Genomic DNA, 13,999 nt, shown 5'->3' with positions numbered 1-13,999 from the left:
TGTAAAGAGAACACAAAATGAATGTGCTTCCCCCTCGAAACTGCCAAACCCTGCGATCACCCATCACCAGGTCCATTTCCAAACCTCTGCTGCTTGCAAGGCCAAACAGCACATCTAAATGCGGGAAAGGTTTAAAAAGAAATGTACTGGAAGCCAGAGCCCCCAGCCAGAGAGCAAATGCCTCCTCCCCCAAGCCATTCACCACCACCACCACCACCACCATGGCCAACTGCTCTACTGACCAAAGAGCTGGAAGTCAATGGATCTCTCCCCACAAGGCAGGATTCCAGCACTGCCCAGCAGTGTGCAAGCTCCAGTGAGTCGGTCTTTTTCTTTCCCCGGGAGCATGACATTCCCTGGGGGCAGGGACAAATCTAAGCCAGAAAAACAGTTCCATCGCCTCAGGGCAAATCTAAGTCGGCTAAGCCAGAGCAAGGGCCACACCTGGACAAACGTCGGAGAGCCCCGACAGTCCCAGCCCGGAGAAGCGGTTCCCTCACCGCCCATGTGGCAAGTCTAGGGGACCAGCGGCGTCGTGGTGAACAGTGCAGCCACCCAGTGGGTGTGGGTGTGTGCGAGGCCAGAGCTCCTAGGCGAGCGCACCGCGGGCGCCCCTCTCTGGGTGTCGGCAGCTATGACTCCTAGGAGAACCAAGAAAGTCCGGTCAAGTCGGGATGGGGAGGCTGAGGCTAGCTCAGGGCGCCTTCCCAGAACAGCAACCCTAACATTCTCGGCTAAGGGACGCGTTCATAAGATGCTGGAGCCCAGAATGGGCCACAAAGCTTGCCAGGGAAGGGGCGCGCTTTCCAAGAAGGGAGCCCTGGGATGCTGGAGTGGCGGAGGCCAAGCCTTCAGAGGTTCAATCGGTGGTTTAAACAAAACAAAACAAAACAAAACAAAAACCACGGATCCAGGCCGGAGGTGGCCCGAGTCCAGGCCTAGGCAGCAGGTGTTACAGGTTTTCTCCCCCAGTGTCAGCCTCCCCGCTAAATGAAAATGCGGCCCCAGGCGTCGCCCGTTGGACCCGTCCCCACCCGGGCACACGGAACTTTCTAGGCTGTGGCTAGCACTGAGCCTCAGAGGGGTGCGAGAGATAAAGTGGAAGGGCACCAGTCGGGGCCACTGGTCCCCACTGGGGACTGGGTTCTCCCGAAGGCCCGCGTGCCCTCCCCAGTCCGCAAGCTGCAGCCAGACATCCGCGAAGTTCAGGGACTCGTCGCACCCGCTAGGTCCGCCCCCCTCCCTGACTCGGTCGCCGGGAGCAGGTCCCGCCGCCCGCGCCGCCGCAGCCGCAGCCCCGGCGCTCGGCTGCAGCAGGGCGCGGGAAAGGGCACTTTGGCGCGGAGTGGGAACCGAGGGGAACGTGGCGGCGCGGAACCTGGCGGCGACACTCCCTCCCTCGCCCCTGGGCACAACCCCCGCCCCCGCCTCCCTGTGGCTCAGCACCCTCCAGCCCCCACCTTAGTCTTCCCGCAAGGCGTGCGCGGGACCCTGGCCCTGGGCGCGCGCCCACCTGACCGCCCCCCCACCTCTAGCCACGAGCCCGGGGGGGGGGGACACTTGGGTAGGGGGGTGGTGGGCGCAATCTCGATACGGCTCCGGCTGGGGCGCGGGCTTCATTCCACGAGCAAATGGGCGGGGGCAGGAAGGGCAGACCCTGCGGACGCAGAAACGGGGAGGGGGCGCGCCATTCCTCTCCAGCCCCCAGGACCCGTGTGCCAACCGGAATCGGGAGGCGGCGGTGGGGGTAGGGCTCCAGGAAAGTTTATCGGGGAAAAGCCTGGCACCTAGGGGGGCTGGGAGGCTGGAGCAACTGAAGCCACGGTCCGGGTGCCCCTCAGCCCCGGGCGGGGATGTTTGTCTCCCAGGCCCCCCACGCCGGCCGCATCCGGCCAAGTTGCGGTTGGGGTTGAGGGTAGCAATGAGGGTGAGGGTGGAGGTGAGGACGCGGCTGAGGGTGGGAGGAGGATGGGGGATCGACTGAAGCGAGGCTGAGCAGGAAGGTGGGCGACTGGGAGTGGAGAAGGTTAAGGGAGAGAGCGGGGAAAGGGACAGGGACCCTGTCGGAGAGGGGTGGGCGAGGAGCTCGGGTGGGGCGCGCGGCGGCCGCGGCTCTCCGGCGCGGCCGGACTTACCCGCGGCGGCCGAGGCGCTGAGCAGCCCCCAGCCCAGCAGCAGCAGCGGCGGCAGCGGCGTTGGCTGCGGCGGCCGGCGGCCCCAGCGGCTCCGGGCGCCCGACACGAGCGCCGAAATTCTGGCTTCGCCTCGAGCCCTCCCCGCGGGGCAGCCGCAGCACCCCTGCTTCCGTCCCCGCGAGCGCGGCATGGCGCGGCCGGCAGCGCCGAGGGAGAGGCTCCGCTCGCCGCCGAGGAGAAAGGAGGTCAGGAGAGCTCTGGAGCTTTTTTTTTCTGCTCGGAAAAAAATCCCGGTACGCGGGAGCCCTGAGCTTCTGCGGCTGGAATGAACCAAGTGTCCGCCCGGCCGGGGAGAGGCGCGCTGCGCTCTCGGAAATGACTCGCTCCAATCCCGCTTCGCGGGGTTCGCGCCGGGGGGCGGGGGGGTGAATTATCCCCGGATTAATCACTCCGGAGCCGCTTCTCCGCCGCTCCAAATGCTGGGGGTGGAGGCGCAGCAAAGGAAAAAATATTGGAGGGTGGGGGTTCCTCTTCAGCGCCACCTCCACCTCCAGATAAAACACAAATTACATCTTAAGGGTTGTTTATTCCTGTTTGTTTTACAATTGACCAGTTTCTTTTAAGTTCAGTCCTCTCGTTTCCATTTATAAGATCACCCATTAATACACCCCCCCCATCCACACACGCGCGCACATACACACAGTGATACCGACACACACACACACACACATGCCTCTTCCACGTTTGGAAATTGGAATACTGTCTGTGAAAAGGTAACCAAAGAAGGATGCGGTTCCCCAAGTCACGGCTCTTACGAGCTGATCATGGGTGGTGGCTTTGAACTTGCAATCTGGGGGTCGGGGCCGATGTTTAGGAGACCCATTCGCAATAGCCTTCTACCCCATCCCAGGAGAAGGAAGGGTGTGTGCGCTCACACCCAGGGTTAAGAATTGGGCGACGGGGGTCGGGGGGGGCGACCGGTTATTTGGCTCGATGCGGTCCTGCCCCTACCCTAAGACAAAATCAGGATGGAGGGAGGAATGCATGTATGCGCTCGGGTGGAGGGGTGAGGGATTGGGAGGGTGCGTGGGGCAGGTGAGGTGGAAGGACGATGCAAGAGTTACTTGTACAATTTATCCTCAAAATTAAATAACCGGATCCTGCTTCTTCTCCCTTCCCCCTCCCAGCCACGGCCCCAAACCGGGAGAGTTTCTCCCAGTGGCGTGAGCTGCTCCCCACCTCTCCCCCGTCACCGCTGCCGCCTGCCCCCAAACGCTCAGCGTCGGTCCCCACCCCATCCCCCACCCCCAGTCGGTCGCTGTCTCTGTCTCGTCTTCCCTAGACTCCTCCGTCAGTCACGATGGCTCCTTCGCTGTCTACGCCAAACTCTGGGCGAGAGGGAAGAGCTACTGCGGGGGACGGGGTGGGGGGGGAAGGAGGCCGGAGGGGACCGGGAGGGGCAAGGCTGGGGGTGGGGAAGGTTCCCGCTGGCGCGCCCAGCGGAGAGACACTACTCGGTGAGCACCCCACCCCCTTTGCCTGAGGCACCGGAGAGAGGCTGAGCTCCGGGCTTAGGGGTTTGGCCAAGCCGGAGCTCGGCTATCTGCGAGTCCCGGGGCCAGCGGCCGGCGGTCGGCGGGGGCCTGGGAATTTCCGGGAAAGAGCCTGGAAAGGGCTACGGGATTGCCGATCTCGAATGGAGAGGGGTGATGGGCAGGGCCGGAGGAGTAGGTGCTTGTCCTTGCTCCCCACGAAAAACTTGCTCCCTAGAGCCACGATCTCCCAGCTTCCTTGATGCCCATCCCCCACCCCCACCCCAAGTTGTTCCGGTTTCCCTGAATGAGCTCATCCCACAGCTGGGGAGCCTGCCCGGTGGCCCCGGGCCGGCGAGCATCCTCCGAATCGCCGGCCCATCCCCACCCCCAACACACTTGCTTTCTCGCCCCTCCCGACACCGCCTTGCTGGGTGCCAAGAACCAACCGAAGCAGCCAGAACTCCACAGTGAAAGGCCTGCTTTATGTCCCCAGGGCGGTGGGGAGGGGGCTTTTCACTTCCCATTGTCCAGGCCCAGCCCCTGAAAGAGAGGGCTCAGCCAGCCAAGACTAGCCAAGGCCTTCCCACCAGCCCTGGGGAGGAGGGAGGGGCTGGTTCTGCGGTGAGTGGATGGCAGCCTTGGGGGGCTGCTGGCTGGGGCCTTCCCTGGGGTGGGCTCCTGGCTCCTAAGCTTGGGCCTTCCCCCTTTCCTGCCTGCTGGGTTCTCCTACAGAGACGAGCTGGCAGATGCCCAGCCCTCCCCAGCAGCCCACAGCTGGGCAGAAGAGTCTGGGCTGCTCTATAATTCTGGGGCTCCAGGCCAGTGGACTGCCCCTAGCCCCTTCTCAGCCCCAGAACTTTGCTCTGTGGCTGCAACCCACAGCTGAGGTTTGCCCCCAAACCCTCCCTGGCAAAAGGAATGTCTGTCATCCTTCTCATTGGGGGCTGTGGAGGGCAGGGGTGCACTTTTCATCCCTGTAAATGGCCCAGTTACTTCCTCCACCATTCATCCCTCTCTCTGATCTACTTGGGTCCACATACATTTACTGAGGCCATCCACAGTGTGCAGGCCAGCTTCGGAGAATGTGGGGCAGAGGTGGGCACCCCACACACAACCCATACAGTGGGGCCATGGTGATCACCATGCCACAAGGGACACTTTACAGAGACAAAACAAGACTAAGCTTGTCTTGGACTTGGGGGAATCGAAAGGCTCACCTAAGGAGGGAAGCAGGATTTTGGCAGGGCCCTGAGGCCTGGATAGAGATTTTGGCAAGATGAAGATTTACTCAGCAAATATTTAGTGAGCATCATTACACGATGGACACTGTACTAGATAATAAATATACACCCAGGTGAACAGTCCCTGGCTTGATGAAGGTAGGTGATAGATAAATATATATAATGCTACTAACTAAGGATGTGATGAAGGAAAAGTCATGGTGCTCTGAGAAAGAATATGGGGGGAATGTAACTTTAAATAGGTAGTCTGGGCAGGCCTCTCTGAGGTGGTGACCTCGAAAGTGGGATCCAGATTAAGCAGCGCAGCCCTGCAAAGAGGTGGGAAAGAGGTTTTTGGTACAGGGGCCATGGGCAAGTCTCTGAAAAGGGACAGGGGCAAGAGACAGAGTGTAGGGGATCAAGTGAGCAAGACGGGGGGCCCCTAGCAGATGCGGGAAGAGGTGGGAGCACAAGAAGCGGACGTGAAGAGGCGTGGGGGGTGGTGAGGAGTGTGGGTTTTAGTCGTGGGTGGTGAAAAATAAGAGGCGTATTAGTTCACTAGGGCTGCCATAACAAAGTACTACACAGTGTGTAGCTTAAGCGGCAGAAATTCATTTTCCCACAGTTCTGGAGGCTCGAAGTCTGAGATCAAGGTGTCCACAGGGTTGGCTCCTTCTGAGTCCTCTCTCCTTGACTTGCAGATGGCCTTCTCCCTCTCTCTTCACATTGTCTCCCCTCTGAACATGCCTGTGTCCAGATCGCCTCTTCTTAGAAGGACACCAGTCACTGGATTAGGGCCCACCCTGACCTCATTTTAACTTGATGACCTCTTCAAAACCCTGTCTCTGAATATAGTCCCATTCAGAAGTACTGGAAGTTAGGGCTTCAACATACAAATTTGAGGAAGGAGAGACAATTCTACCCATAACAGATGGGAAGGAGGGGGCAGAAAAAGGGAATGCACTTGGAAGGTGACTGCAGTAGTCTTTGCTGGAAGTGATGTGGGTACAGGCAGAGACAGGAGCCTTGAGAACATTCACAGGGCAAGGGAGAAGCAGGAGTCCCGGAGATGATAACAGCCCTCCCTGCTAGCCTAGGAGAGGGTGGCCCTCAGCCCAGCCTCCAGGACTGGCCCCCTACATTCCCCTTCCATTCTCCCCAGAGCAGTAGGCAGCCATGGGTCAAGATGTCTCCACAATATCACGTTGCAAAAAAGCCCAGTGCAGTATAGTGACTCACCAAGATAAGCCTAATATCTAGATAAGATCAGAGTTCGTTTTAGAAAGAAAACAAGACCTGATGCGCTGGAGAATTCAGCCTGATTCAAGGAGGGGCTGGAGACTTGATGTCCTACAATTTTCATTTTGACCCAAGAAGAAAATGCAGGAGCTTTCTGAAGCCAAGGGGTGGGGGCAGGGGCCAATAGGAGGCTCTGCAGGATGAGGGCAGAAGTGGAGGCCCCTGGGGGGGGGGGGGGGGGAGAGGTCAGCTGGCAGGGCAGAGAAGGGCCACAGAGCAAAGGCAAGGGCTCCAAGGAGGAGCCTGGGGTCTGAGTGGAGGGTGGGGATTGTAAATCACCAGCATGATCAGAGTTCATCTGTCCCAAGAGCAAGGCTGTCACTGTGGAGATGACAGGGATCTGCTTCCCAGGGAAAGGTGACAGCGAGGGTTGAGGAAGAAAAAGCCCAGCACAGAGGGTGGTGAGGCTGTGGGCCTCAGATGCCAGGAGGGAGAAGTGAGAAGGGCCCCTGGTCAGCCTTTCCTCCAGGGCTACCAAATGTGGGGGGCCCCGAATTCTGACATTTCTTGTAGAAAAGTCCATTTGTGATACAAGGAAAGGGATAGCACTCCCATCGGTGGCAAAAGAGGTCAGATTTCTCCTTGGCTTCTCAGAGGCCATAATGCACAGGTTGGGGGCTATTCTAGACTCATCTCTATTTGGAAGCTCCAGTCTGCTATGCTATCATGCCTCGTGCCTTTACTCACACTGTCTCTGACAGCAGTACCATTCCTCTCTCACCGTGCAGAGTAAATGGTCCTAACCACCCCGCTTGGCTCTATGGCACCTCCCCCAGGTGGCCCTTCCTAACCAACTCCTCGCCCCCGGTCCCCCTGCTGGGGCTCCCTTGCAACTTGGCCAGCTCTCTCAGAAGCGCAGGCTTCCCCTTCCATAGAATGCAGCAGTTCTCAACCAGGGGCAGTACTGGCCCCCAGGGAATATTTGACTATGTTCGCAACTGGAGGGTGTTACTAGCCTCTACAGGGTAGAAGTCAGGGATGCTGCTGGACATCCTACAATGCCCGGGGAAGCTCTCCTCCACCCTCATCAAATTACTCGGCCCAAGATGTCGATAATGCTGAAGTGTCCTGAGAAGCCGCTACATTTCCCAGTCCCCTTTATAATTGGGTGAAGTCACGAGACAAGGTCCCAGCCAAAGGAACGTAAGCAAAAGTGGTGTATGCCACTTCAAGGCTGATCCCATAAAATCCTCTCATCCTTCCTCCTCCATCTGCCGGCCGGTACAGAGCGTTTGTGTCCCTTGGGGATGGCAGAGCCACAAGCTGGAAGAAGCCTGGATCCCAAATCACTGTGTGGAGGAAAATCACCACCAACCAGAGACACCAGGATCAGACCCTTGTATGAGAAATGATCTTCAACAGCATTAAGCCACTGGAATACTGGGGCATGTCCCAGCAGCAGTACCCTTATACAACCCTCCCTGGTTTTTTCTGGAGTACCCCGGGTAGTCATGGGCTTCCTCCTCACTCATTCGTTTGTCCACGTCTCAAATGTTGATCTGCATGCCCAGGTCTGTGCTGGGTGCTGAGGAAGCAAATAATGAACAAAGAAGAAGAAGACATTGCCAGTAGTCCCTGCCCTTAGGGGGTTGATAGTTTATTGGGGAGGGAGATAAACAGCAAGCCATGATTAAATACAGCGAGGGGTAAGGAGGAGGAAGGCACCTGGCTCAGCCTAGGGAGAGAGGCCGGTGAGAGGTGGCCCGGTCCCGGAAGTAAGCAGTGTGGGCAAGCGCCGGGAGGGAGACAGTCTGAGGCTTCTGCAGCGTTTGTGCAGTCCAGGATGCTGGCAGAAGGATGGAAGGGGCAGGGGATCTCCCTCCTGCACTCTCCATGCTCTGTAATTGTCCCACATCTCACCATCCCCCACTGCTGGTGGGCTGAGAGTCACCTCCGGCAGAAACCTCCTCCTGAAGGTCTCGGTGGTCCCTAGTGCCTGCAGGGTATCTGGCATCCTGTCCTCCTGGATGTCCCACAGGACGCTGTGCCCCAGCCTGCTCACGCCTGAACTCCCCTGCTTCTAACCTGTCACCGCACCCCACCTCTCTGCTTGGTGTCTCCATGTCCACAGGTGCCTGGGCCAAAAAGCTGCGAAGCTCATCCTGGACCCTTTCCCTGGGCCTCCACATCCAGGAAGTCCCCCAAGTTATCTAAATTCTGCCCCCTTAATATCTCCCAGGTCTTGTGGTCTTTCTTCCCAGTTTCTTACAACAGCCACATCACAAGTGCCCCAGCTCTGCTCTTGTCCCCATTCAGTGTAGCCTCCTCTTTGCCACCAGTTATTTTGCAAGCACTACCCTGATTTCACAGCTCCCCCACCTTCCCAGGACATTTCCCCATGACCTACAGAGTAAAATCCAAGCTCCCTGCTAGATTCTTCCTACAGGGGCTTCCATTAACCTGCCCCAACCTGCTCCTCTAGCCCCTGTGCCCCCACTCCCCATACCCACCCACCCATGCTCTGGCCATTTGGAGCCCCTTGTGCTCCTGAGATGGGCCAGCTTTCTCTCTCCTTTGCCTTGGGCCTTTATGCGTGCTGTTCCCTCAGCCTGGGATGCTCTCCTCCTGCTGCTGTGTCTGGTGTCCTCCTGTTTGTCCTTCAGAACACAGTCCAGGTGTCAGCTCTTGCAAGCAGTCTTCACCAGTGCCACTTAGAGGGCCTGGTACATGGTGTGCATTCAGTAGAGCTCTGCTGGGTGGATGGATGGATGGATGGATGGATGGACGGATGGATGGATGGGTGGATGGATGGAGGGATGCTTGACTAGGTGCTCAGTAATGGTTGTGGAATGGACCCGAAGGTGTCTCCCCTAGACTTCATTATCTGAGTTCCTTAAAGAAATGCCTTCTCTGAGTTATGATTTCATGTTATGCTTTATGTCTTCAGAGAACCCCTGATATGAGAAACTGACCAACTTAATGGCATTTCTGTCTTTATGAAAACAGAATTGAATATATTGCCTACTATGTCATTCAGTGTCCTTTATACAGGGACTCATGATAAATTCATGCTTGGGGTTATTTCCAGGAAACATTTTGTCTCCACAGATGAAGATGTGTATTTTCTGCTGTCAGAAAATAAAAACTCTGCCTTCCGACGTGTTTCCATTTTCGCTTTAGCTGAAATATAGGGATAGCCAGTTTTATTACCTTATTACCTCCGTGCATTCTGACCAATTCAGGGGCTACCAAAGTAGCAACTCTTTATTTTCTTTAGATGAAGTCAGTTCTTGCTTTATTCTTCAATGCTGTAATTTGTACTTTTTAATCTGAAAGCTGCCTCAAATTATCTCAGCAGTCAGCTCGTATAAATCTTAAATGAATGCATATTGGTGACCAACATCCTGGCATGGAAGTTATGGAAGGGCAGAACACCAAGCTTGTAGTTGAGAAGGATCCCACATACAGCCCCTCCAGAAATTCTTGGGGCTCCTGTCACGATGAGTCTGGCGGGAAAGCCAGAGCAGGAAGTGAAAGGTCAAATGCATTCTGACTTTTTTGCTACCTTACTGGGCCACCAATGCCAAGTTGTATTCTTTCCTTCCATCACCTATGGTCTTCCTTTTCCCTGACGTTAAATGGACATCTCATAAGCTACCACTTTTACTTTATTAGCTGGTAATAACAATAATCAGGTATCTGTGCTGAGAACTTTGCATTTTCCTATCTGAACCTCTCCCCCTCTGCACCTGTCTGTTGTTTCAACCACTTTGCCGATGATGAAATGCCAGCGGAGGTAAGCGTGTGTAAAGCCATCCACAGTAAGTAGCAGAGCAGGAATTCAAATTCAAGTATGTCAGTGACCACAGCCTAAACCCTTAACAATCTTCCCACCTGTAGATCAGGAATGGGGGCAAGAATAAGAGATGAAATCCCCTGGGCCATGGCAAGGTTTGCCATCTATTGCCATTCTATTCTTCCAATGGAAAAGCAGGAGAGAAAAGCCAGAGTCATAGCTTTGCTTCCAGAGCATTCTGGTGTCCTTTTCAAAGTCCTAGAAATGGCTGGCTGCTCTGTGGCTGGCTTCAGTTGCCGGGACAATATCCAGGAAGGCTTGTTCCTGTGACACGTGGCTGCACCCTCCCCTTCCTCTAGCTCTGATGGTTTGTCCCTCAGGAAATTTACCTGACATCTCTCTATGCATGCCTCCCCTCCCCTGCCTCTGGGCAGCCTGACCCCATTAGGGCATCGCTGGCCTGGGAATGAAGAGGGGGGTTCTCTATGGGTTTTTGGGAGCCTAAAGATGTTTTTATTAGCTCCACAATACAAAGTAGACAACTGCAACATTAAAATCAGTAAATATGTAATTAAATGCAAAATGTAACATTATGTCAACTTCATTGACAGTGGAATTTAGTAGTCATAAAAATTTCCTTACATTTGATAACAATTTGTAGGTTGGAGTTTTCTTACCGCGCAAGATCTCCCAGGTAGGCACCAAGCACAGTAAGAAGTCATAGCCAACAGTAAATTAAATTACTCATGGCCAAAATTTTTCAAAAGCAAAATGGCAAAAATCCTTTCAGTTTTCTTGTACAGCCAGAAAGTTATATTTGTGGTGAGAGGTGGGTGTGTTTCAAATATGTTAGATGAGGGACAGGGCCTACAAGAGGAAGCTGCTTTGGGGCCTATGAAGGCCTTTGCAGAGGGCAGGCTGTGCCCACCTGGATGAGCTTGGCCATGACAGTGCCCATGATGGAAGCCAGGCTGGGGAATAGGGAGGGAGGGTTGCTTCTTCCTGAGGCTTTCCTGCTTTCTAAATACTGATAGCTAATATCCACTGGGTCCCTATCCTAAGCCCCCTACCTGCATTATCTCAGCTGTTGCAAAACAACTCTATGAAGTTGGCATTATCCCTGTTTCACCAGATGAGCAAACTGAGGTATACAGAGGTTAAACAATCTGCCCAGTGTCATAAAGGCAGTAACAGGTAATTTAAGAATTTGTCCAAACAAATTGAACCCACTGTTCAAGGTGCTGAAGACGGGCCTGGTCCCTGCCCCTTTGCAGACCTTGAAGTAAAGCATTCAGTGGTCACGGACATCATTTCATGTGCTGGGCACACAGATACATATGTGCTGAAGGAACACAACTACATATATTGAACAAGACTGGAATAAGCTCACTTTTCCCCACATCTGCTATATACCAGGCACTTATGGAATGCTTTGCTCCCTTCACTCACCTGTAACAATGTCTATGTGAGAGGTTTTCTTCATCTCCTCGTCCTGTGCCTTGCACAATCTTGGCCCATGGTAGGTGCTCAAAAACGAACAAAGCCTAGAAAGGCTTAGTGGATGATTTGGGTCTGTCCCTCCATCACAGACTAACTTCCCCAGTACAGCTAAAGTCCTCCCTCCCTATATGTAGCACAAAAGCGGTTACTTAGAAACTCCAGTAGCACACATTTCAGTGTAATCAACAAAGGAACTAATATACAGCCTTTTATGGATGTCTTATGTGCCACACATTCTAGGGACTTTTCATGTGTTAAGTAATCACTTAATAATAGTACATCTACAACAATTCTACAAAGCAGGTGTTTTTTATTATCATCCCGTTTGACGGATGAGACCCAAATGTTATGAGCTAAAAGGTGTCCCTCCAAATTCATATGTTGAAGTCCTAACCCCAAGTACCTCAAAATATGACTGTGAGTGGAGACAGAACCTTTAAAGAGCAATTAAGGTAAAATGAGATCATGGGTTGGGGCCTAATCCAATATGACTGGTGTCCTTATAAGAAGAGGACAGATGTACACACAGAAGACCATATGAAGACATGGGAGAAGAAAGCCATCTATGAGCCCATGAGAGAGGCCTCAGAAAGAACCAATCCCGCAGACACCTTGATCTTGGACTTCTGGCCTCCAGAACTGTGAAGAAATGAATTTCAATTGTTTCAGCCACACATTCTGTGGTACTTTGGCATGGCAGCCCTAGAGAACTAATACACCAAGGCCAGAACACATGAGCTCAGAATTTAAATCCAGTCTGGTTCTAGAGTATGTGTTTCATGACCATAAAAATGTTCTCTGTGCAGTCCAAAATGGTAGCCACAAGGCGCAAGCTGCACCTGAAATGTGGCTGATGTAACCAAGGAACGAAAATTTTAACTTAATTTACATTAAAGTAGAATTAAAATAGCCACATGTGGCTTAGCAACTACCATATTGGACATAGTTTTATACTATTTCAAATTACTTCACTTACATTTTTTCTTCTTGCAGAATCTTCTAGAAACCTCAGCTGTGTGCTCCAGGAAACATGCTCCTATCTTTATTCCATATCCCTGCTGCATTTTATTGTTTTTTTCCCCAATCTTTTCCAATTTAGCCCCTGTTGCCTAGTCTCCTGCTGTGGGGGGAGAAAGAACAGGAGTGAGTGAGCTGGCTAACTTACTGGCCTGGGCAGTGCTGGGTTGTTGGCGTTCTGCTCTAAGCATAGGTGTTAGCCAACCAAATGCCAAGCAGTACAAACACTGAGTGACATTTTCAGAACTATTAATATTTCATCAGAAATGATCACTTTTCCTTTAAATACACTATCTTAAAAGGTTTTCTACATTCTTAACTATAATTTTATTCAGTCTAGGTCCTCAGAATTTTCCCCAAAGGAGAACATCTTCAATTTTATAATGAAAATCAAAGGGGAATGAAGCTCGGATTTCAAAATTGAGAGTCAACATTTCCAGGAACTCAGGCCTTCTCTAAAGAGCAGGGTTGTGTATTGGGCACCTACTGCATGCCAGGTACTTCACATATGATATATCATTAATTCATCCAACACGTATTTATTGAGTGCCGACTATGTGCTGGAAATGTGGTTTTCTTAAAAAATTTTTTAACACCATTTTTACATAAAAGGATTCCTTCTCCTCCTTTGGTCTCATCTCCAGTATTACCTTAGCTCCTCAAAGAGGCCTAACTGGACATCCATCTAATGCTGCCACCATTCCCCTCCCCCTGTCCCATCAGAGCCCTTATTTCATCTGTAATTCGTGCTTATTTACTTGCCTTGCTAGCTTGTGATGTCTCCTTGCCCTGAATATAGGCTTCAGGAGAGCAGGGACCATGCTAGCTTGTTCACCTGCATGCTTCCTCAGTGCCCAGCAATCACCTGGAGGTCCTCAGTCAATCCTGGGGAATGAAAGAAGGAGCGTGGGAGAAGTTAAAAAAGTGGTTGGGGTCCCACCGCTAGGAGGTGGCAGTGTCCGGGTTCAACCGGCTCTGGTCTGTTCCCATCCACTCTTCTTCCCAGTGATCTGGCTCTCCCTTTTCTGGGTGAAACCCCGGAGGAACGACGACTGACTCATGGGACCAGAGACCCCTGGGCAGGCAAATGCTCTGTGTCGGTTAGGAGTTTAATGAAGCCCATCCAGTGAGAAGGGGGAGCCCACTGGGCGCAAACTGCTAACTTAGCCCTTCTCTCTGCACCTGAGCCCCTGACCCCACTCCCACCGGCTCACCCTCCACCCCGGGGACCCGCTGCACCCAGCTCAGGAGGGACTGGTGGATCTCAAAAGCTGAGAGCAAGGGATCAGGGCCGCCGTAGGGGGTGGGGGCTGGGTGCTCCCCTCTTCCTAGTGGGCCTTGGACACACCTCTTCTTGACTCAGAGACTGGGTTTCCTCAAACGCTGAACGGTAATAAACAATGGTACTAACTTCACGAACTTGTTCGTTGAATATAACACAGAAAGCCCAGAGCTTGGCACAGGGTCAGCGGCCAATACAATGGCAGTTTGGGGTAAGATCACACAATTCAGCGCCAGGGGCCCTTGGCAGGCGCTGAGGTTCCGCACGGAGTGGCG

At 53.5% G+C, this 13,999-nt stretch overlaps 1 protein-coding gene and 1 long non-coding RNA gene across 2 annotated transcripts in view; both read right to left on the bottom strand.

Annotated features, from left to right (window-relative positions):
* CSMD2 (CUB and Sushi multiple domains 2) overlaps positions 1-2,325 on the bottom strand; it is a 598,617-nt gene extending 596,292 nt beyond the window's left edge. The window contains exon 1 of the mRNA XM_073902955.1: positions 2,136-2,325. Within this exon, the coding sequence (XP_073759056.1) occupies positions 2,136-2,325 (190 nt within the window). The remainder of the gene's footprint in view (positions 1-2,135) is intronic.
* A 2,767-nt stretch (positions 2,326-5,092) lies between these two features.
* On the bottom strand, positions 5,093-13,921 carry LOC141374426 (uncharacterized). The gene is made up of 4 exons (XR_012381301.1): positions 13,791-13,921; positions 13,205-13,327; positions 12,402-12,545; positions 5,093-5,219 (listed from the first exon to the last, which is right to left on the bottom strand). It is a non-coding gene; the product is annotated as an uncharacterized lncRNA (long non-coding RNA).
* Positions 13,922-13,999: the final 78 nt, after the last annotated feature.

This window comes from Callorhinus ursinus, unplaced genomic scaffold, assembly GCF_003265705.2.
Source record: "Callorhinus ursinus isolate GAN/ISIS: 27379988/994484 unplaced genomic scaffold, GSC_fseal_2.0 scaffold18, whole genome shotgun sequence".
In the NCBI taxonomy this organism is placed as follows: Eukaryota; Metazoa; Chordata; class Mammalia; order Carnivora; family Otariidae; genus Callorhinus; species Callorhinus ursinus.
Note: the sequence above shows the minus strand (reverse complement) of the source record. Positions and strands in the feature narration are given on the sequence as shown.